The sequence below is a fragment of the Lepisma saccharinum genome, chromosome 1, assembly GCF_977018435.1.
Source record: "Lepisma saccharinum chromosome 1, izLepSacc3.1, whole genome shotgun sequence".
NCBI classification, from domain to species: Eukaryota; Metazoa; Arthropoda; class Insecta; order Zygentoma; family Lepismatidae; genus Lepisma; species Lepisma saccharinum.
Window position 1 is genome coordinate 138,025,364 of NC_139229.1, and position 23,651 is coordinate 138,049,014.

At 40.6% G+C, this 23,651-nt stretch overlaps 1 protein-coding gene across 1 annotated transcript in view; it reads right to left on the bottom strand.

Moving 5' to 3' along the window:
* The window catches only part of LOC146001546 (long-chain fatty acid transport protein 4-like), a 62,619-nt gene that overhangs the window by 19,167 nt on the left and 19,801 nt on the right, over nt 1-23,651 (bottom strand). The window contains exon 2 of the mRNA XM_083139000.1: nt 4,489-4,639. Coding sequence (XP_082995126.1) covers nt 4,489-4,639 — 151 coding nt within the window. The remainder of the gene's footprint in view (nt 1-4,488; nt 4,640-23,651) is intronic.

The window sequence follows — 23,651 nt, forward strand, 5'->3', positions numbered from 1 at the left end:
GCAATGGCATGCAAACTTCTCTCCCTGACATCACTTTGATCTCGATGCATTACCGATGCGCTAAACAAATTTTAAGGCATTTTTCTTTATGCTTGTAATAACTGTAGACTACAAGAGAAATAATTCTACAATGCAAGCAATGTGTACATACAAGAAAAATTATCTTATTAGAATTGTTATTTAAAATAAAAAATTTCTGATTTGAACATGAATATAAGGATTTTAACATTCTTCTTCCAACTCTAAATATTTACATCCATTCTTCAAGAAAACCCTTCTACCACACTGAGAATATATTTTGTATACATCCCAACCCGCACACTTTGGAAAGCCACAGTTTCCACTCAATGTTTGAAACAGAAAAAAGGTTGCTAGACTTTGATCATAATTCTTTTCTGAAAAAAAAATAAGGTTTATCAGTTCACAATGAGTCTTTGGATATTAAAATTTAATATAAATGGTGATATACGTATTTATGAACACAGCGCTTACAGCTTCTGTTCAGAGTGCTTGTAAACAAACACAGTTGTTCAAAGTTTAAAGTTCTCTGCTAGATCTTCCTGAAACTATGAATAGCAGAATATAAAGCATTAGAGCTAATGTAATTAATGCAATTTGCTTACTGATATAGTTATGATTGTTATCAGGTCATTGGCTGGCAATCTGTGCCTTATTTACTATCAATATATTGCAGACCACAAAAACAAGCTACAGTATTCATATCTGTTTGGAAACTGACCTTGAGCTAGAGGGAACAGAAATTACATGCTCCAGTAGCTGTGTCAAGGATATTGATATCAGGGGAAATGTGCATTTTGTATCCCATTTTCAAATTTTGCACAGTTGTTGATTAATAGGGTATATATTTACATGTTATATAATCTTTTGGGGGGAAATTAAATGACCAGTTTTTGAGAAAATGCTATCAAACTTTTTTTCACACCATCTTCAAAAAAACTTTTCAGCTGACATGGGCATGTAATATCTCATGTGAAAGAGCTCTTCAAGACTTTTCCAACAGCGTCTGAATCAATTTTATAGGTGTCCTGATTGCCGAAATATTGCAACTTGAAATAAGATGGTGAAAAAAATGCCTGAAGTTGCTCATTTTGCATCCTTGTAATTTTGGAAATACAAAAGATGTAGGTCTGGAACTTTGCAGAGCTTCCTACCTTAGGTGGGCTTTTCAATATGCCAAGTGTCATTTGAATCAGCTGGCCCCCATAGCGGAGTGATTAGCACATTGCGGTACGGCACCAGGGGTCTCAGGTTTGAATACTGGCCTGGGCATGGATGTTATGGGAGTGTCCATTCATCAATTTCATCACTCATCCCCATCTTCGCAAATTAGCCAAAAGTGGCAAAAAAAGCAAAGTTAAATAAATCAAATCAATCATATGAATCAAAATATGTGAGGGTGAAATGTGCCTCTTCATTGGTTGACTTTATAAGGAATAACCCTATAGGATGGACACCTGTACTTCAGACCAAGGAACAAAAATCGGATTTTTTCAGACCACTGAAAAATTTTGGTTATAGGCTCCACATTAGGGTGGTCCAAATTATTATAGCAAGAACTGAATTAGCTCAAAACTCTTCTCCACATACCTTATTTTTGTCCTCGAATACAAACTTAATTGTGTGTAAAATTTTAACCTGATTGATGCATAATTGGAAGTCGCCCCATTGTTCACATTTCCCCTCTCAGGACAGATTCCCAAACTATTGTGGAAAAACTTGGAAGTAATTCGAAGCATTTTCCACAGGATATTTTTGTCCCCTAGTGCAGACTTACTTGTGTGCGAAATTTTAACTTAATTGATGGATTCTTGAAGCTTATACTATTATAAAAACTTTGGGAGGGGAGGGGTTCCATTAAGTCATCATCTACTGCGAGATCTTTGCCAGCTAAATGCATTCGATATTCTGAATGTTGAAGCAAGGGGTGCTAAATTATTTGCCACATGCTCTTGATGTCCTGCAACCAAGGAATTATTACAAAGGATTCTGCTCCTCTATCTTTTGTTTCTAGAAGGAAGAAGTGAAAATGAGTCGTTTTGAGTTCCTGGTGTAGCTCACCATGCTCTGTAGATGACATATTTATGGAGGAAGCAAAAACAAAATCTGAAACCTTTCTGCAAAAAACATCCCAAGGAATGAATGGACGATCCCATTTTCAATTAATTTCATTTAAGGATCTTACAAACTAAAGTAGTGAATGACCCAGCAGAACGAGGCATCAGACTAATCGAAAACTATAATGAAACTCTGATAAATAGATGAACAGAAACAGTTCATTCTTCTTCTTAAAGTAACAAATCACAAAAACATATTTCCAATTCCATCAAAAGCAAATTTACTGTCATGGGTTTCTAAATGTACAGCTCTTAAATAAGAGATACATGCAGTGCCAGATCTACAAATCTTGGGCCCCCCGCAAGATATTACCAAAGGCCCCCTCTATCTATATATATATGCCGTGGTAACTCAGTTGTTAGAGTATCTGACTACCATGCGAGAGACCCAGGTTCGATACCTGGCCGGCACCCACCCAGTGTCGTATAAAGTGGGTACCTGGAGGAAACTCGGGGGGGGGGGGGGATAAAGGCAGCCAGGTGCGTGGTGCTGATCACATCACCCCCACCTTCAGCCGTGATCAAGAAAGTGTGGGGCCCTAACTCCACACCCCCTATATGCCTTCATGGCGTGGTGCAAAGCACAGGGGAGCACTTTACTTTTTTACATATGTATACAAATACACATGCATAATTTATGTGTGTGTGTGTGTAATTCTGGAACTCATGTTGACTGCAAGTCACATATAAAAGGGCCTAGAGGGTGATTCGAAAGTCCCTTAACACCCCCTATAAAAAGAAAAGGAGTTAGGCTGGGTACAGTTTTTCATGACACTGGCTGTGTACAGTTGGTCATGATACTGACTGGGTACAATTGGTCATGATATTAGAAACAGGATAGGCTTAGAAGGGGACCACATTGGTGTGTTCCAAGCGGACGCCCGCAATATTGGTGACCGCCATATTGAATTTAACTCTTTTTTTTTTTTAAAATGGGAAGGGGGTGATATATATGACACTGTTTCCTCACACCTGGAAAATGATACATTTTTGTACAATCATGGAATTGTAAAGTTTTCCTGATTAAAGATAGATTGAAGAAACATTCACCACTGCATTTCTGTGAAATCCAGCCTGATTTGATTCTAGTCTGACTACCACATGAGAAAGTCGGGGTAGGTGATCTAAGGTTGGAATTTTTCCGGCTCTGTCCCCGCATAAAGCGGATGTAGGGCCCACCCACATTCAAATCAAATGGTACCGTGCAGGTGGGGGTAAAGGAAGTAACAGCGTGGTGCTTATCATATTACCTCCAAGATTGCTGATATCAAAAATATAGGGGGGCCACATACCGTAAATGTGCCTTCATAGCATGGTGCTATATGCACAGGGAACTTTACCTTTACCTGTATATATTGTATTCGTTTCTGTACTCCTCCTGTGTAACTACGCTTATTTTTTACATACGCATATACGAACCCTCTACTATGCCAATGGCTGAGGGCCCCCTAAAGGTGTACTTGCCTCCAGCCCCCTAAAGGCATACTTGCCTCCAGCCCCCCTCCCCCCCTGCAGGGTTTTGCGGCTTGTAGATCCGGCACTGGATACATGCAATTTAATTAGATAAAAAGTGTAAATTGGGGCGACCCCTAAACAGTTTGTTTGAAGAAAAATTTGGAGTGTTTTTTTAGTTACATGTCAAGGAATAAAAATATCCTTGTGGAGAATGGAAACTCATATCTGGATTTGTGGACCACCCTAGCACCACATATATCATATGCCCCAAGCCTCGCACCCACTTAGGATTGGCCCTGGCCAACCTTCACCCTCTCTTGACAATCCACTGATTAAATCCACACACAAGTCAGAACAAGACAATTAACTTTAAAAGGTTTCACGTTACTTGAACAGTGGAAGATTCTGCCATATACAGGTAGGCATAGCATCCATTTGCATGGTTACTTACTATTTCATGACTCTTGATGCTTTTGGTCTTCAGGAATTCTAGCATATTTCACAATTTACTTACTCGTATTGTAATAGTTAATGGATCACAACTTATAATTAAGATCCTTAACAGTTCTTGAATGATTTTTCCAATTAAGCTTTCCAAAGATAATTGCACAAAGGCACATGTGGAAATAAATCTCATAAAATTGTCAAGATTATAAGAAGTTTTGCAAGATCAACCACTATTGGTATCACACACTGCTCTTCGTGTGGCAGTCTGATACTTTACAAATATGACCACTGCTGCTGGATGTAGTATAATATCCTTCTATTCTCAATAGATTATCATTCATTAAGTTATGATAAAGGTATACAGCAAGTTTCATAAATAGTTAGTTACCCTTTGGAAAATGTTTGCCCTGCTTAGCAAAACTATTTAGTGCACACACACTGTAATACTTACCATCTTATTGGTCCATTTTTTGTCTTCAAAGTAAAAGCACACATCGTTTGGATGCTTGGCTGCTCTGCTACTAAATACCTGCCCAACTGTCAAGCCTTTTCTCTGCATATAAAGTATATGTACCATCCCACATAAGAATCGGTAGATGAACCTGTAAAGAAGAATCCATTTATTTGGCTAAACTTGATCAAACAAAGCCATTGCTTCATATACAAATTACTACGACTATGTTGAACAGGAACACTATATTTTGCCTTAGCACAGACCCACAAAAACCTGTTTATTTTCAAATTATGACTAAATGGAGATTGATTGCACTGTAATTTGTTATTTTACACTGCTCTGCAGATTGGGACTATACAAGGATCAACAATTAAGTAAAGAGTAATCCATGCCATAGATGAGATTCGAACTCTGTACTGCATATCTATATCACAGACATGGTGTGTGTGTGTGTGTGTGTTGCATGTTACAACTAAGTAATCAAAGGCACTATTAAGATTATGCAAACCATTCAATAATTACGTAGAAATTTTCAGCAAGCTTTTCAATGCAAGCTTGACTAGGACTCGAACCCAGGTCTCTGGCATACCATGCCATTGCTCAACCCCTTTTTTTTTAAAAAAAAAGGAAAGCCCCTAAGCGGCACACTTAATTTACTCATATCATTTCACTGACATCTATTTCAGGACTTTCAGGACAGACAATTACAAACATCCATGTCCGAGCTGGGATTTGAACCCGGGACTCCTGGCATCATAGCACGATGTGCTAACCACTCTGCCATGGGAGCCGACCACTGAGCTACCGAGCCAGCCTGGCCTCGCTGATTTTTTGCTATCGTTGTTTTACCTGCGTGGAATCATCTCTGCCAGTGCTACCGGAACGGGATCTGTTGCCTTTGAAACAGTAGACTTTGACATTGCCTGGTTCCTCCCAGCGTAGAGGTGTTAATTATTGAAGATTAGGCACACACAGGAGATGTACTAAGTACAAATTTTCAGCAAAAAATGCAGGCTCAACCAGGACTTGAACCTGGGTCTCTGGCGTACTACGTTGTACATATCCTGTGTGTGCCTAATCTAACCTTCAACACTCAATATTTCTATATTCTGAAGACTCATCCATGTGTACCTAATGCAGAGGTATCAAGAATGGCTAAGGGGCAGTGTTTGAAACTGGACTTTGGAACTTAGGAACCATTTGACTCCTAATACATCAGAGCTAGTCGCCAAAGTTAAAGAATTATACAGAACATCAGCTAGGAAAATGTGATTGAGCAATGTGCCATGGGACTGGAAAATGTGCACCAACTAAATGTCGCAAGAAGTGACTAAATATGTCGTCTGCTACATTCTGTGGATATTGCTGTCCAAGTCTGGGTTGCCAGGCTGTAGCAGAGCTAATATCACCACACAAGCAGCAAACTTGCCCAAGAAGTGTGGAGTCCTTCATTCCTTTTCCCCTTCCATCACAACTAACAGGGTAGAAGAATAGACAACAAGGCTCGACTGCCATCCATTGGGTTGGTCAGAATGTTTCTGCTAACTGCCTTTCTAATAGGTGTTCCCTCTAGCCACCAAAGTGATAATTTAGTAGCCAAATAATACCAAGATAAAAACCAATCCAGAGTGCTGAAAACCTAGAATATTATTTTTCATTTTGGTATTGATTAAAAATCATAAAAACAAAATTAAAATAATTTGTAGATTACTAGAAATATTGTTTGTTTAAAAATGCATAACATATCAGTAAGAATTCAGGTTAAGAAGTGAAGATGCAGCAAATGTATCTACCAGGTAGGCACTTTTCCATGGCAACAAGAAATATTTGTTTTCCAATTTATTGCTGGATTTACAAAGCACTTTGACCCAACTGGGAAGCAGATTTCTGGAGTACCATTGCTCTTCCAGGCTACCTAGTTTCAAATGCGAGGGAAAAGCAGAGGGGTGGCCAAAGGGTCAAGGCATTGAAAACTTGGTGGAACACTCATTGTTTAGTCACATCTAGTCACGAAACATTGAGACTTCAAATCGGCACAAGTGCAAAACCAAAAATTCTAATTGAATTTTGTGACTTGCGACCACCAATTTCGAACACTGCTAAGAAAGCCCACAGCCCATCAAGAAATGGACTTGCCCACATAAGAGACTTACTTATCTTACTCAATGCAAAATATGTACGTACTTTACTTGAAATTTTTGATCTGTATGGAAGCTTACAAATAAAAATGTCACAATCGATTCAAGGGGGGGAAAATATAGTTTTCAATTCCAAATGAGGAGTCCAAGAGTGGGCAGTAGGCAGTGGCGAAGCGTCCTATGAGGCCAGGAGGCCGGGCCTACCCACGCCATTACTCTTTTAAAGGTGTATTTACTTATTTTTTTGTCAAAACACATGTGATGCAATGGAAAAGTTTGGAATTTTCATTTATGATAATTACAAAAAAATTCTAACCCTGTCCAGTATACGAACTTTCCACGGAGTGAGGCACATTTGCTGGGGCCTCTTCTCTTCACATTCTGTCGTACGGTCGTATATGCGGGAAGCCTAATCTTACGAGTACTGTACGTATGCTTATAACGTGCTCCTGAGGCCGGCCTCGCGGTGTTACCTAATAGAACGAACAGAATATCAGCAACACTGCATTTCCGCCAGGGTTGGAAATTTGTGGTGTACCGGCATTTTTTGTAAACATTAGCATGTGTTCGTGCAGAGATATTTCTATTGCATTGTACATTCTCCTTATTTTGTACGAAACTTAGGTTTTCCTTCCTTTCATCGACAAGTGTAAGTGAAATTGAAAATTACGGAGTAGGTGTAGTTCTGACGTCGTTTTCTGGTCAGAGTGCTGATGGTCTTGTCGATTCACCCAACACCGTAGCGTAAACAGAAAGTCTAAAGAACTTATATGGGTAAAGTAAGTCTTCATACCAAATTATGTAAATTAATATGCTAGTTACGCCTTATATTTACAAAGTAGTTTTACTTTCACTGGAAATAGAATAATTTACTTTTATCGTGAACGGGGATTTCCCCGCTCGTTCCCTCTCTGTGAAAACTTGCCTCCTGCTCAGGACGCTACAAGGGAGCGTGGCTCGGAGCGCCGAGTTTCGTGATGGTAGAGCTTTGTTTGTGATTCGTGTCTTGTGCAGCGATCAGATTTATGCAAGAAGTGCCGGACTGAAATGCAAGAACAATCGAGTTCTTAATTGAGTGAAGATGTAATCATCGGTAAGGTAGGACCCACTTTTGGTCTTTCATGTTTCCTTCTTATAACAACCATTTCTAAAAAATTTTCAACTATATTTTCCTTTGCAAGTAGCAGTGGCAAGTGACAGCAAAATATTTAAAAAAATTCAAAGTTGTTGAAACGTTATTTAATGCGTTAACACTGTCGTTGAATAAATATTACAAGCAGACATTTTTTTATGCAGCCGACACAAGCGAAGAGGTAGGCAGTTTCGTTTACCCTCAAGGGATAACAAGAGAAGAGGCGTTCAATGAGAGTACAATGCAAGGGAAGACTTTTTTTGGGTTTAGGAGAAAGGGTGTTGTGTTATGGGGTTATTGCGCGGGCCATGTCTGTTTCAGGTCTGGCGGAACAGGCCAGTGTTGTCACATTGGATTGGCAGAAAAGAGCTAAATTGCACCTAAAAATTGGGATTCTATTCTCTCAAGCAACTACATTTATTATAACCTGTTTATATGTTACATAGTAACCTGTCGTGTTGCTGGGTCCCAAACAAGGATCCTATGTTCTATTATCACGTAAAGGTGTCTACTAACACAAGGGGTAGAACAAACTAGGATGCGAAGTCTACACACTGAATGAGAGAGGTCACCTTTACTTATGTTTTTTTCTTTAAAGCCCCGTGGTGGTCATCCTAACACGTTTCGAAGCCAGGTGACCTAATTGTGGTCATGCCAATGTTTCCTGATCATCTTTAATTCATTCTCCATACATTCTCATCGTCACGATTAGCATAGAGCAGAACAAATGAGACGAAAATATTCAAAACTTAAATTATGTTTACTTGCATATAGCTACAGGTGTCAGAAATTCATTTATCTAGAAAGCCAAGATTGGAATTAACTACAACCATTCCTTTAGTTAGACAACAGATAACAATGGTGTTTTCCTCGGTGCGAGGAAGTCTTGCTAAAAAAAACTAATTTGGCAGCAGTAGAACGTACCAAACTGACAGTCGCTGAAAGTGCGGAATTCTGTCGTGTGATCACGGCACAAACGTCAGACTGACCCGAAAATTAAGGGGGGGTCCACCCCTTTTCACTTCAATTGCAAAATAAATTTAGAAAAAAAGTGATGAAGAATTGACAACAGGGCTCGAGTACTATTCATTGGATTTTCGCGATGTCCCATGATTGGTAGTTCTTTCTGGAGGTGTGTGCATAAATCAGGGCTTGAAAAAATACAAATAAAAAAAACAAACGAAATGAACAAAATCTAGATCGATGACATCTGGTGGGCGGGAGGAGAACGTCTAAGACATAATTATCGTATTGATGGCCGGTAACAACACTTTTGAAAACGTCGCGCCACAGGCAAGTAAAGAAGTGGTCTGGAGAGACATTGAACCACTCTCCATGACATAGACCCCCTCCCTTTCTTTTTACATATTTAAGCAACTAATGGAAATTATTGCATTTTTGTGCCTACCCTGCTAGGAAATCTACGCTTCACCACTGGCAGTAGGCCTATTGTATTGTAGCTTTGTTGAATTTATGGTCTGCCCTCGGTCATGAACCACCCTTAGGTCAGACATCATCTGCCACATCATATTTGTACTACTAGACACACTAAAGCTACCCACCCGCTACTGCTATATTGTTGCAGGTGTTAAGTTCAGCAATGCAATTTAAAAAGAAAACAAATTGACTCCATTGTAAGAAATCTCCCTTGATGGGTTAAAGGGCCAACACAACACCCTCTTTCTACATGCCTACAAATGTGACAAATGTTGCCAATAACTTGGAACTCTCGATGGTTTATCGCCCATGCAGTTTAAAACTAGGAGTTTAATGAATCTTATAGTTAAATATTCCAATACGTTGTTTCATATTTTAAAGTTTAATAAAAAGGCATGGCATTAATATTAGAGCTGACCCGATACCATGGGTATCGGTATTGGTAAGCATCGGTTGATATTTTTACACCGATACTGGCCGATACCATTGTTTTTGAGTCACTAGAAGCACAGCCAAAACGAAAATAAGTTCCCTTTCAAAGGTTCGTTCAGCTTTTCCAACTTACCTTTGGTTTTTTTATTTGGGTGGGGGTACAAAATTCAGCCTCCCATATAGTATATATACATACATACACATGCATGCATGCATGCATATATATATATATATATATATATATATATATATATATATATATATACACACATACATACATACACACAGGGTGATTCTAAAGGTAGGGTACAAACTAAAACCACAGATACCTCCCATGAAATAGAGACGAAAGTGCCCCTTCCACTTTGCTGAGAGATGCCTCCATGAGGAGCTAGACAATGCCGAAAACGTGTGAAAATGAACTTCACACCTCTGTGCAGCCAGTACCAGTGAAGATAGAAAGGCGGAACAAAAGAAATCAAAAGGAACACCAATGTCGCCCATCCGAAAAACATCAGGCGGCAGCTGCGCAACGCATGCGCATGGGGTTCCACAAACGAAATAGAAGTGTCCCGCAAGACAAGTGAAGGGAAAGGGTAGCGATCGACAAAGGTAGGGACAAAAGATGCAATGAAGCATGAAGTAACAATTGCACAGTGGCAAACAAACACCATGGCTGAAGCAGTGCAGTCGAGAAAAGTAGTGCGGAGTTGCAGAACCACGGAAGGACGACGTAGGATGAAGAAACACACCGAGAATGCAAGGAAAGTGGTCCGTGACACTCGACAGGCAACATGGTTTAGCGGGTGGGCGACATTGGTGTTCCTTTTGATTTCTTTTGTTCCGCCTTTCTATCTTCACTGGTACTGGCTGTACAGAGGTGTGAAGTTCATTTTCACACGTTTTCGGCGTTGTCTAGCTCCTCACGGAGGCATCTCTCAGCAAAGTGGAAGGGGCACTTTCGTCTCTATTTCATGGGAGGTATCTGTGGTTTTCGTTTGTACCCTACCTTTAGAATCACCCTGTATATATATATATATATATATATATATATATATATATATATATATATATATATATATATATATATATATATATATATATATATATATATATATATATATATATAACACATACTATTTCAAAGTTAGTACCTAGGTATAATGTGAAGGCATTAGAAATATTCAGTTTTAGAACAGCAGACAAATTTCGTGTTTTTCTAATTAAAAATTTGCATAAATAATTTTTATTTCTTTATTTCTCTTAGTATTTATGGTCTCTCTTATCTTCAGCCATCCCAACCAGGAATAATCATCTCTCGCCAACCGGATATAGAAACCATATTATTGAATATATCATACTTATCAGTTCAGTTCATTATATTTTAAAGTCCCATAGCTAAGCATAAAAATATCTTTAAACAATTTATGGCAGATGTGTACCACATCCAATGCCTTTTGGAAGCCGTGTATTCGGTATTTTCTCAGACATCAACAGGGTGTTGTATTTTTAAAGAATACTGAGTTGAGATGGTTCCCGATCAACTCGTAAGAGGTCTAAGTCTGGAAAATTTTTAAAACATTTGACAAAGCATTTATTTGTAACATGGTCGTAACTTTGGACCTAATTTTGAGGGGGCAGAATCAAACTGGGCCTAATTTTGAGGGGGCAGAGTCAGACTTGGACCTAATTTTGAGGGGCCAGAGTCAGATATGGACCTAATTTTAAGGGGCCAGAGTCAGATATGGACCTAATCTTAAGGGCCAGAGTCAGACATGGACCTAATCTTGAGGGGCCAGAGTCAGACATGGACCTAATCTTGAGGGGCCAGAGTCAGACATGGACCTAATCTTGAGGGGCCAGAGTCAGACATGGACCTAATCTTGAGGGGCCAGAGTCAGACTTGGACCTAATTTTGAGGGGGAAGAATCAGACTAGGGCCTAATTTTGAGGGGGTAGAATCAGACTTGGGCCTAAATTTGAGGGAGCAAAATCAGACTTGGGCCTAATTTTGAGTGGCAGAATCAGACTTGGACTTAATTTTGAGGTGATATAATCAGACCTGATGACTGGTTTTGAGGGGGGGGGAATCAAGACTTTGGGCCTAATTTTGAGAGGGCAAAATAAGACATTGGGCCTAATTTTGAGGGGTTAAAATCAAACCTGGGGCTTACTTTGTGGGAATGGAGACAAAGTTTTCCATCCCATAAAAACAGCATCCAGGATTACAGAAGGTAGTTTCACGTCCATGGAAACAAAGTTAGAACCCACCTCACCTTAAGAAAAACCGTGACGCCACGAGCGGTGGTACTCCACGTGATAACCCTGTCTTGCAGCAATGGCCCTGCAGCAGAGTTTCCATTGGAGAAGACTGCGTTGAAGAACACATTGGTCCAAACGATCATATTCCTCCTGGCAAGCTTTCCAAAGACCCTCAATTGTGCGGGGCCGTCTGCTTCCCAAGGCTCGTTTCAACAACTGAAACCCACAAAAATTCATGGAAGAGGCATCGAGGGATTTCACAGGGATGTCTGTAAAGGGGATTGCATGAATGCCCGTTTCACGTGCCATCCGATCCATGTATGCCTGCGTGGACTTTGCCGTATGACTGGAAGCCTTGTCCTGGTGGATGACAACACGAGATGTGTCGCTGCCATAGAGAGAAGGAATATCATGTCTGTAAAGTGGCTCCAAAGTATTCCGTCTGGTAATAGGCTGCATTTATTTTAGCCTTATTTTCCACTCTGCGCAGTGGAAGTTTGCCGTTATGGCAGTAACCACCAACAACCATGAACCCGCGTGGAAAACTTTCAGCACATTCACGTACCCACTCAGATCGACCTCTTGCATCATGTGGACCATAGTAGATGGCCCTATTATACCACATCCCGACAGATACACAAATGGTTCATCCAGGGACACCACATACTTCCAGCGGTTCCCTACCAGATGGCGTTCGTAGAGCTTCCGACTGTTGGTCTTCCTCTCCTGGATATGTGAGGCATGCAACTTATGAACTTGAGCCTTGTGCTTCCGCACAAGTTGTAAATCTTGGGCTATGATGTGATTTACAGTTGCAGGGAAACATTGCACTGCCTGTGCAATCACTCTTTGCATTGCAGGGTTTTCACATCGCACCAAGGATCTCACTTTCTGCACAACATTGGAGGAACGCTTGGGCTTCCGATATGTCCGAGGCCCACTTTGACTGGTTCCAGCAACAGGTACAGTGCAAGCTTTATGGCGATTCAACACTGCATTGATGCCCTTCTTTGACACATGGAATGCTTTCATGTAGCACTGTTTAATTATCTGGCTATAACTATAACCAACGTCGGAAAGGGCACAGATGTACCCCTCCCAAAAGACTGGAATTTTTGGTGCCATATAAACACTCACTCACACACCAACCATCGTCTTTGTAAGTCAACACAGAGTACTTTCGTCCTACTGGCTCTGGCTGCTCTGTGATATGCCTACGTGCTGCTCCCTGGTGATCGAAATCGTTACCATCAACATGAAACAAATTTCTGTAATTGCTAAATAACTGTGCCGTTTGCGAATTCACTAATATTACTACTTTACTCCTCAGGTCCCCAGCTTGTAAATTTCAATAAACCTTAATATTTGGGGGAGGCAAGTTCGCCCTTTCCCCCACCAAGTTACGCCTATGATTTGTAACATAATTAGTTGTACCTATTGACGCTCTTCAAGCACTAAAAGTACTATCATTACATATACAAAACCGAAATCATTCAGATCTCAGAGCAAGCAAGGATAGCCAAACACTCGAAAGTTGTTTTCTTTTTCTTTTCAATCTTCGGTGGACAATATGAAGAGCCAGCCAAGTTTCTTTTCGTATTTAGTGGTATTACATGCGTGTTTGAAGGTGACTTGTCAATTCCTCGTTTATGTGAAAAGGTGAACTTTAATGTAAGCAAAAGCATGTGCGCGTCACAGTTAAAGGTTTTCGCATCTACAAAGAGAATCCAAAACATTCCCTCCCCACCGGCCTCCGTGGCGGAGGGGTTAGCATAGCGTTCTACGATGCCAGAGGTCCCCGGTTCGAATTCCGGCCTGGGCATGGGTGTTATTTGTTAGTGTCCCTTCATCAATTTCATCATATCATCACTCATCCTCATCTTCGCGATTAGCCAGAAGTGGCAGAAATGTGAAGTAAAATCAACCAAATCACTCAATCAAATATTAACATCTCACTCAAAGACCTTGTGAATTCAATCGAAAATCTACCAATATCTACCATCCGAATGTGAAATGTCATAAACCTAACCTTAACTGATTAGAAAAATCATTTAGAAGTTTTGAACATATTTTTCCTTTCCTTATAACCCCAGTGCATTGTTTTCATGCAGAAAAATTTGCAAGAAACTGAATGGTCTAGATAATACAGTGCCCTAGACAAGGCAACTGACAAACCATAGGACCTGCGGTGAGTCTTATTTATCTCCTGCATTCGTTTGACTAATGTAATTTTCTTCCAGTTTGACTTTAGGGTTTATCTTCGCCGTTGTGTTTGTGTGCATTCGATAGCAAAATTAGATTTTAAGCGATTAATGTCCAATTCTAAGTACTATATCTAATACTCAGGTAAAAGTAAGTTCTCGTCCTCTGATAAAATCACAAATTGCACCTTGTTCTAATGTCTAGGAAAGGGAAACTTTTCGTTTCACCTAGGAATGATATCGAGATGAGACTAGTCAAGAATTGTCACAGCCTCATCTCGTCTCCTGTGTGGTGACATGTCCTTCCCGGACGTATGAACAGTCTGCTGAAGTACATCATCCCGCCTGATAGATATGAATCTTGGAATAGAAGTTACGAGATTAATGGAAGTTCATGTGATAATTTTTGTGCTGCTGTTAATATGATTTTTAGTGCATTTCGTTATGATGTAAAATGTTGTTCTTAATTGTATAATCAAGATAAATATATTCTGAACCTAGATGTTAACACGTAAGTCCTGAGTTTGGTTAATTTACTGCAAATCTTAATGTTTTCCCGTGCCCTGGGAGGTATCACGTGTATACCGATATACAGTCTCATGTTACTCATGCTCAATTTGTATTGAGATAAATCTATTCTTATGGATATTAATATGCTATAGTTGAACCTGGCACGACCGTGTCAATAATTTGGCGGACAGAACGTGGGGCCACGAACACATTGTGCATTAGCTACGTTAATCTTTGGTAACGTGTTTTAGATTTGCAGTTGACTCAGAACTTTTGATGCGCAACAATGGAAAAGAAAATATTAAGAAGTGGAACCAAAGCTTCATGTGTTGATGAAAGCACAGTTCATGTGTTTTGCTGTGAGACTACATCAAGGCTTGATGATACGTTTGTTTGCACTGAGTGTCACAATACTTTTCATTTGAATTGTGCAAAGTTAAAGTCACCAAAGGAAAGTAATTCTCCTGGTGAATTAGCATGTCTCGCATGCAAAGAAAAACTTGCAGTTCCTGTTGTTCCTGTTACTGCTGATTTGCTTGCGTCATTGCAGCGAATGCTGGAGGCAAATTCCAGCAACCTGGAAACTAGAATCGAGAAAAAAATGGCCGAAAATTCTAGTAATCTAGAACTTAGAATCCAGGAAAGGATTACGGAAAATGCTAATAATCTAGAATCTAGAATGCGGGAACATTCTGATAGCTTGGAGGCTAAGTTACACGAGAACTCTAGGAGGTTAGAGGATAAACTCCAGGAAAATATGAATATATTGGAGCACAGTTTACAACTAAAACTAGAAGAAAGTAGTAGAAGTCTTGAGTGCCGGCTAGAAGCAAGGATGGAGGAGAAACTGTCCCATAGTTGTTCACAACTCGCTGCGTCCAATTCAGAGATGGGACAGAGGATCGAACAACTGACTCTGCAAATGTCTGGGGGACAGCAGAAATTGAACGAAAACCTTGAAATTGAGAAGATGAGCTTACGTCAAGCGTGTCAGTCAAATTCTCAGCAGCTGGAATCTAAACTCCATGAAACAGTTGTTCTGTTGAGGGAAGAAGCTGAGCAGACCAAGGAGGACTTCCGAAAGGAAATCACTGAAACACAGAGTGGTTTCAGGGAAGAAATGTCCAGAGAGTTGGATAACCAGGTGACCAGTATGGCATATCAGCTGAGAGAGAACTTGAATTTGCGAGTTGTAGAGACGGTGGCAGAAAACCTTAAAAGCAGCACGGAGGGTCCTAGAGAGAATGCTGAAGAGTGGAAAAATGATATGGAATCCAAACAAGGGAAGCTTTCTTTAGACATGCGTAATCTTTGTGACGAAGTGGCTCAAATTTCAACCACTTTAAGCAAGTTGCCACTCTCCGGTGAACCAGAGTTACCGCGGATGGACCAGCTGGGCCCGCCTTTTCGAAGGTTGCTGTCTCCTAGTCGTTCTGAGGTCTCTTCGGGGCAACGAAACCGTACACATGTAAAGAAAAGACGCCACAGAGAGATCGTTTCCAGTTCTTCAGGCAGCGAGTCGACTTTATCGGAAAAGAGAAAAGAAAGAAAATCTCGAATCAATGCTACGCGTGGTGGGATGACTCCCCGGATGGCTGACCTGAATTCCATGCGGAAATTCGACGGAAATATTATAGCCACTTCGGCTGAGATTTATCTCAAAGAATTAGATACCAACCTTGAGATCCTTCAGATCCCGCATAGATACAGGCTGGAGATTATTCCTCGTTTGCTAACGGGCATGGCTTATCATTGGTTCTACTCTCATAAGAATGATTTCCACACATATTCAGATTTCCGTAGGGCGTTTAAGAGGCGTTTTGCGTCTTCAGAGGCAAAAGAAAGGGAGTTGGCATCTGTTAGGGCCAAACGGTACAATAAAAACAATGACAATAGTTTGGAAGAATATGTTTGGTCTGTATACTCTGCTTACAGAAACCTGAGTAGCCACTACACAGAGCATGAGGTGGTAAACCTCATAATCGGCCAATTGCCTTATAGAGTGAAGCAATTGTGTATGGCCCACACACCCGTAACTGTTGATTTGCTTGCAGATTTTGTTAAGAGATACGAGCAAGCGGAAGAGCAGGATGCTTGGCGAACTGTGTGGAGGAAGGAGAATCCTACTCACCAGAACAACAGAGATATTCCAGGCAACTCGGCAAACAGAAACCCGAGGGTTCGTATGGTCCAGAGGCAGAATAATTACCGTGAAAATCGCCCTGCAGGTCCATATAGAAACGGCAATCATTATTGTCAACAAAGCCAAAATAGGCAGAGACGTGAGTATGCTGCTCCCAGATACGAACCTTGTGAGAGACCACGAAATGAGAACCGTGTATCTTCACCGGAGCACAGTGAACCTTTGAGGGAAGGTCGTAGCTCTTCACGATTCCAAGCGGCGAGCAGTGGCTTACAAACAGATGCTGCAGTGTCGTACCCTAGTAACGAGCAGCAACAGAGCGTTGAGCTGACCAGAAATTTTTGCTGGGAGAATGGAGCAAATCTCGACCAGGTGCGGGATTTTACCCCACGCCTGGCATAGAAACATCCCCTTCTGATGTCGGGCGGTCTCGGATAGAACTGGGGCCTGCAGAAAATAATTCCCAGTCTGTAAGTAATGATCTGAAGCTGGTGTTTGTTATTAATCATGAAGAGAGTGAGTTTCTTTACAATTTGTGTCAGGCTAGTCAGTCTAAAAACTTTGGAAGAGCGCCTGAGTTCAAGGCACGTGTAGCAAATGTTGATATCACTTGTATAGTGGACACTGCAGCTGAAATATCTGTTCTGAGTCTCGAGATTTGGAAGAAAATAAAGCAAAATTTGCCAGGGGCCATGTTACAAGCTACTCCAGAGGTACGACTTATTGATTTCGCTGGAAAAAGTTGAACTCGAGTTGTGGGAAAGCGCAGAATCGTGCTGGAAATTGCTGAGAACACCATACCTTTAGAAATTTTTGTTGTGAAGGATTTGCCTTCAGACTTATTATTGGGTTATTCGTTCCTGCAGAAATATGAAGCAGAGATCAATCTCAAGCATAAGAAGTTGTATCTAATGGTGGATGGAGAGCCAATTGAGCAAAAGCTAGATGATGATGATTCCGTTGATAAGCAAAGGAGCGTCCGGAGGATTGAAGCTAGCTACGATAAATGGGCTACACCGCTAGAGGATATAAGGGAGAAGATTGACTCCAGTGAATTATTGGCTAAGGAACAAAGAGCCGAATTGTTCGAGATATTTATTGCCCATAGTAAGGTGTTTTTAGAGAGGCCTGGCACTGCCAAGAACTTAGTTTGTGATATTCATTTGTCCAGTACCGTTCCAGTGAGTCAAAAACCGTACCCGATTCCAGTGGCAAAAAGAGCAAAACTGGAGGTTGAACTGCAAAAATGGAAAGATTGGGAAATAATTGTGCCTTGTAACTCTCCGTACTTGAACCCGCTCATTGTTGTGGACAAACCGGATGGTTCTGTACGTCCGTGTGTAGATTTTCGGTTGTTGAACAAGTTTGTTATTGTTCCTAGAAGTTCTGTTGAACCAATAGACGAAGCACTCCAGAAATTTAAAGGTGCCAAGTACTTCACTAGTTTTGATTTGGTATCCGGGTATCTGCAGATTCCTGTAAAGCAAGAATGCCAGTCATACACTGCATTTTCTTATAAAGGAAGACAGTGGATGTTTACAAAAATGCCTTTCGGAATAGCTAACGCAGTTTCAGTTTTTGTTTCGGCTATGCATTCTATATTTGGGCCCGAAACTGATTCATTTCTGACCCAGTATATCGACGATTTATTACTGTTCGATTGTGATTTGCAGAAACATTTCCGGCACATTAATTATGTTTTGACCAGACTAGAAGAAGTCAGAAGACGGTGAGAAAGACTGGCAGAGTAAGGTTGTTCAAGTGCAGTTAAGGGAACGATATTCTGTGCAGAGGCGGAAACTGAAGCAGAAGTGCCATGCTTTGCAGTTGAAAGAGGATGACCTGGTGCTGCTAAGAAGTCATCGTCCAAGTTCAGCTGTTAACCGAACCATTTCCAAGTTGTTTTATTTGTGGACAGGACCGTTCATAGCTACCCAAGTGACATTCAACACGGCAGTGTTATTGGACACAAAAACTCGTAAGGAAGTGTGCAAGGTAAATTTCGACAATCTGAAGATTTTTAATTGTTCTCCAGACATGAGGAAAATACTTTTAGAAGGTTGAATCCAAAATCTCCTAGACTGTGAGTGCTTCCACGAGTCGTCGTCGATTTTGTTTCTCAATGGAGGTGGCGATTGACATGTCCTTCCCGGACGTATGAACAGTCTGCTGAAGTACATCATCCCGCCTGATAGATATGAATCTTGGAATAGAAGTTACGAGATTAATGGAAGTTCATGTGATAATTTTTGTGCTGCTGTTAATATGATTTTTAGTGCATTTCGTTATGATGTAAAATGTTGTTCTTAATTGTATAATCAAGATAAATATATTCTGAACCTAGATGTTAACACGTAAGTCCTGAGTTTGGTTAATTTACTGCAAATCTTAATGTTTTCCCGTGCCCTGGGAGGTATCACGTGTATACCGATATACAGTCTCATGTTACTCATGCTCAATTTGTATTGAGATAAATCTATTCTTATGGATATTAATATGCTATAGTTGAACCTGGCACGACCGTGTCAGTGGTGAGGTCCTTCTCGTTCTTGTTTTTGCTTTTTGTTTCGGTGTCCACTCCGAAGTTGTTAAAACTTATTCTATGTATATTCATTTCATGGGCTAATCGGGACTGAATCTGCAGTTTAAAGTGGAATCCAAAGCCCTGTGCATGTTGGGCCCTTTAATTACAAGGCGAGATATCACGTTCTGACCAGGGACGTCGTTAGGGGGGGCGGGGGGGCACTGGCCCCCCGAAACGTTCACGTGGCCCCGGCAAACTGTTCTACATTTGCTGAAAATTTTACTTTCATGACAAATATTGCAAAATAGTTTTTCAGTCATTTTTTCTTTAAGTTAGAAACACTGTTCTTAATTTGAGTGGCACGAACCCAAAACCACATTTCTTTCTCGTTTTCCTGGTTCTAGCTATAGTGGATATCAGTGTAGGAACCTAGAACTTCGTTGTTTCTCGGAATTTTGAGGGAGCGGTCTTTCCACCCCTAGCAGTCGCAGGTCAACAACAGGCAGGGTTGGGCGTTGAGTGTTGCCGTTGCGTCCAAACAATGTTTTGAGCTTGAGTAGATTGAAGAACGACCGCTTGTGCAGCGGTAAACCACATATATGCTAAATAAGTATATACGCAAAATAAGTATAATGATGGCAGGATGCCTCATATCTCCGGGTAAGCAGTATTATTCGCACCAAATATCTATTCTACTATTGAAACAGTCTAAAACACGCAACGTGTTAAAAGTAATTATCTTCACAAACTGTACGATTTCTAGAGTCGCATATTATTCTCGATATCGTGAAGACCGATTTTGAGAATCCTCCTTAAGAAACGATGCCTCCCCGATTGCGCAGTGATGCGTTCTTGCCTTGTAATCGAGGGGTCCCGGGTTCGATACATGGGTGGAGGTACACAGTGGTCCGGATCTTACTTTAAACTGTAGGTCCAGTCCCGATTAGCCTTACTGTGCATAAAGTGGACTTAAAAACACCAACTCAACTCAACTCCTTAACAAACTTTTCGAAGAATCCAAAATTTAAACAAGAACAAGTAAATACATTTTTGTAACTTTGAACTAAATTATTATTATTATTGTTATTATTTTGGGTATTTTTGGTTCCTATGAATCTGCCTCACACAGTAAGCTTATTTTGTTCAGTTAAGTACAATAACAAACCCTTGCAATAAGTCACTGGAAAGACATGTGAGGTTGCACATATATTTAAGCATCTATAAATAAATAATGTCTCTTGGTTCGACAGCCCTGGAACGCCTTGGTCTATCTCCCGTCTGCCAGTCCCTCCCACAATCCTACCTAGAGGTGTGGAGATCTTTAGCCAGAAATGGGGTGACGTGGGGTCAGCACGTCGAACCCCCAACCGTTATAGGGGATATCCGTAAAGATAATTATATTCTGGTGGTAAGGAGTCGTTATCATTTAACAAACTTTATTGATTTATTCCATCAGCATTATTTAAAATGTAGTGCCATATTGAACTTACCAACTTAACGAAGGCACATTGATAGCTAAATGAGGCATTTTCCTTGTGTTGCAGAGCAGGTTCAGTTTGTGGAGTATTGCAATGTTTTACACAGTCCGTTCGAAGAATTTTGAGAATATTGATGTTTTGTCAAAGGAATCACCCCCGACTAAATATCTGTGGATGTTTTACAGGTTTCATCGTATTTAAGAAGGTAATTTTTCCGGTGCAACTTTCCTCCATGCAACATGTCTTTTGCCACTTAAGCTGAAGAGCCGATTCATAGGTGCAACGACCTTGGCAGAAAGAAACTCTGATTGGCACCATGTTGACAAAAGACTCAAGAAGTTCCGCAACAGACAGAACGCGAAGTGCTCGGATCCTACGGTGACATATACTTTGGTTAAACACAAACGGATGCATTGGTAGGAAATGCAGTGATTTTATGGGCCGTCCCTTTCTGGGAAGTCAGGGACCTTTTGTAAACACACTTTCCCTTCATGCACACTAGGGGGCCTAAGCCAGGCCACCCTCTTCATCCGGCTCTGGTTATCGGCCGCGCCGAAACACACTGCAGGTAACTAGGACTTTCTGGGTTAATTACTTTATGGTTCAGCATGGACATAGGCTTTTCAAATTGCAAGAGACAAAATTCTACTGTTTGTCCCTTTTCTGGCGGGAGATGAATGACAAAGATGTCGCGGTTCCTTCAGGTTCCCACACTCAACACCTTGTGCTTATAACCTTTAATGAAGGGAAAGGCCATAATAAGCCTTTGTAATGTATCGACTTATATCCTTCCTTGGTGACTTTCCACTCATTTTCAAGAAACATCTGCTTCTTTTTGCCCTACTGTGTTGATTGGTCGACAATTGATGACTGTCAGCTAGTTTGAAGAACAGTTTGATCCAAGAAGTGGTTTCATAGTTAGCTTGTGTAAACGTAAGATTCCGGTAGGATCACGGAGTGCTTGAGATCTCATTTTCATGCATTGCGAGTGAAATTTCGATTGATTTGGTTCATTTTACTTTGCTCTTCTGCCACATTTGGCTAATTGCGAAGATGGAGATGAGTGATGATATGATTAAATTGATCAATGGACACAACAAACACCCATGCTCAGTCCGGAATTCTAACCCGGCACACCTGGCATCGTAGCACGATGTGCTAACCACTCCGCCACGGGGGTAGGCGAAGTGAAATTTCGAGTGTGAAGCTGCCAGCTTGTTTTCATCTAAAAAAAAAATGAAGTAGGATCGACTGATCGACCAAATGTCTAACACATTGACTTTCTAAATTGTTGTCCGACTACCACACAGGAGACCGGGTTTGACTCCCAGGGCGGTGGATCTCACATGTGATGAAGAATAAGTCACATTTCAATTAAAGAAGGAAACTAGGTACGTAGTCAACTTTATATAGTAGTGTGCATGCTTTAGAAATAATAAGTTTCAAAATTCTGCATATTGTGTGATTTCTCTTCATTTAGCCTCCACCAGGGTTGTCAAAGGTCCATCTACCCACAACTTCTATGGGTTTTATTGGGTTCCGTTGCAGGACCGGAAACTTTCTTCTCGCACAATTTAAATTCGGTCCTAGTAGTGTATTGTTCCATTAAAAAAAGGTTACTGGATCGTATTTAAATTGATCCGGAAAATATTCCTGCACCGAATTCTAATTGATCCTGGAAAAAAGGTTCTTGGACAGTCTTTAAACTCAGCCGCAAAACAAGGTTCCTGGACCGTATTTAAATTTTACCGAAAAAATAGTTCCTGCACAGCATTTAAATTCATACGGAAAAAAGGTTCCTGGACCGCATTGAGGCTTAGAACTCATTTACACTTGCTGATTTTCTCTCCCGGAGGTGAAATGAATTTATTTACAATATCTGGACCATTAACAACCCTGGGATTGTTAAAGATTAGGGAACGCGTACATTCTAATTTGTTCTATAGGATTCCGTTATAGGACCGGAACCTTTTCTCTCGCACAATCTAAATTCGTACCAAGTTGCGAATTGTTTCATTTCAATACGGAACTTTGACCCTATTTAAACTGATCCGGAAAAAAAATGTTCGTTGACCGTATTTAAATTCTTCAGGAAATAAGGTTCCTGGACCGAAATTAAATTCATCTGGAAAAAAAAAATCATGGACCAAATTGAAAACGTTACAGATGAAGAGGTTCCTTACGGTCCAGAATCCATTTACGCTTGCTAATTTTCTCTCCTGGACCGGAATTGAATTTATTTAAAATTCCTGGATCTTTAACAACCCTGGCCTCCACCCGCAAATGCAGACGCTGTGGCTGCTGCTTAGGCGGGAAAGTTGACTAGGCACACAAATAAAATGAATAAAAAGTTATATAGCGAATAACAGTTACTTACATAATAATATCATGAAATATGGAGAGCCAAATTACTTATCAAGCATTTTCTGTTATTTGTCTATCCTAGTGGGAGCGAAAACCTTTTGCCCTTGCTGGTGAACTCTGTTCCTGGAAATTCAAGACGGCATTTTCTAATTTTCATTTCTATTTGGGTCGATAACTCCGTGGTGGAGTGGTTAGCATGTTAGGCTACGAAGCAGAATGTCCCGTGTTCGAATCCCGGACTGAGAATGTGTCTTCTTCGTGATGGTCCTTTCATCAAGTTAATCTTAACTCATTCTCATCTTCACGATTAGCCAAAAAGTGTCAGAAAAGTGAAGTAAAATGAACCAAGTCAATCAATAATTTCTATTTCGTTATTTTACGCCGCTTTTCTACCTCTTGGGTTAAATGCGACGATGAGATTGAATGATGATCCGAAGGAATAGCAATGCGAGACATGATGCAACCGCACCTGTCCAAGGTCCGAACCTTGGACCTCTGGTTTCGTAGTGCGTCATGCTCATGCTTCGGGAGTGGAATCC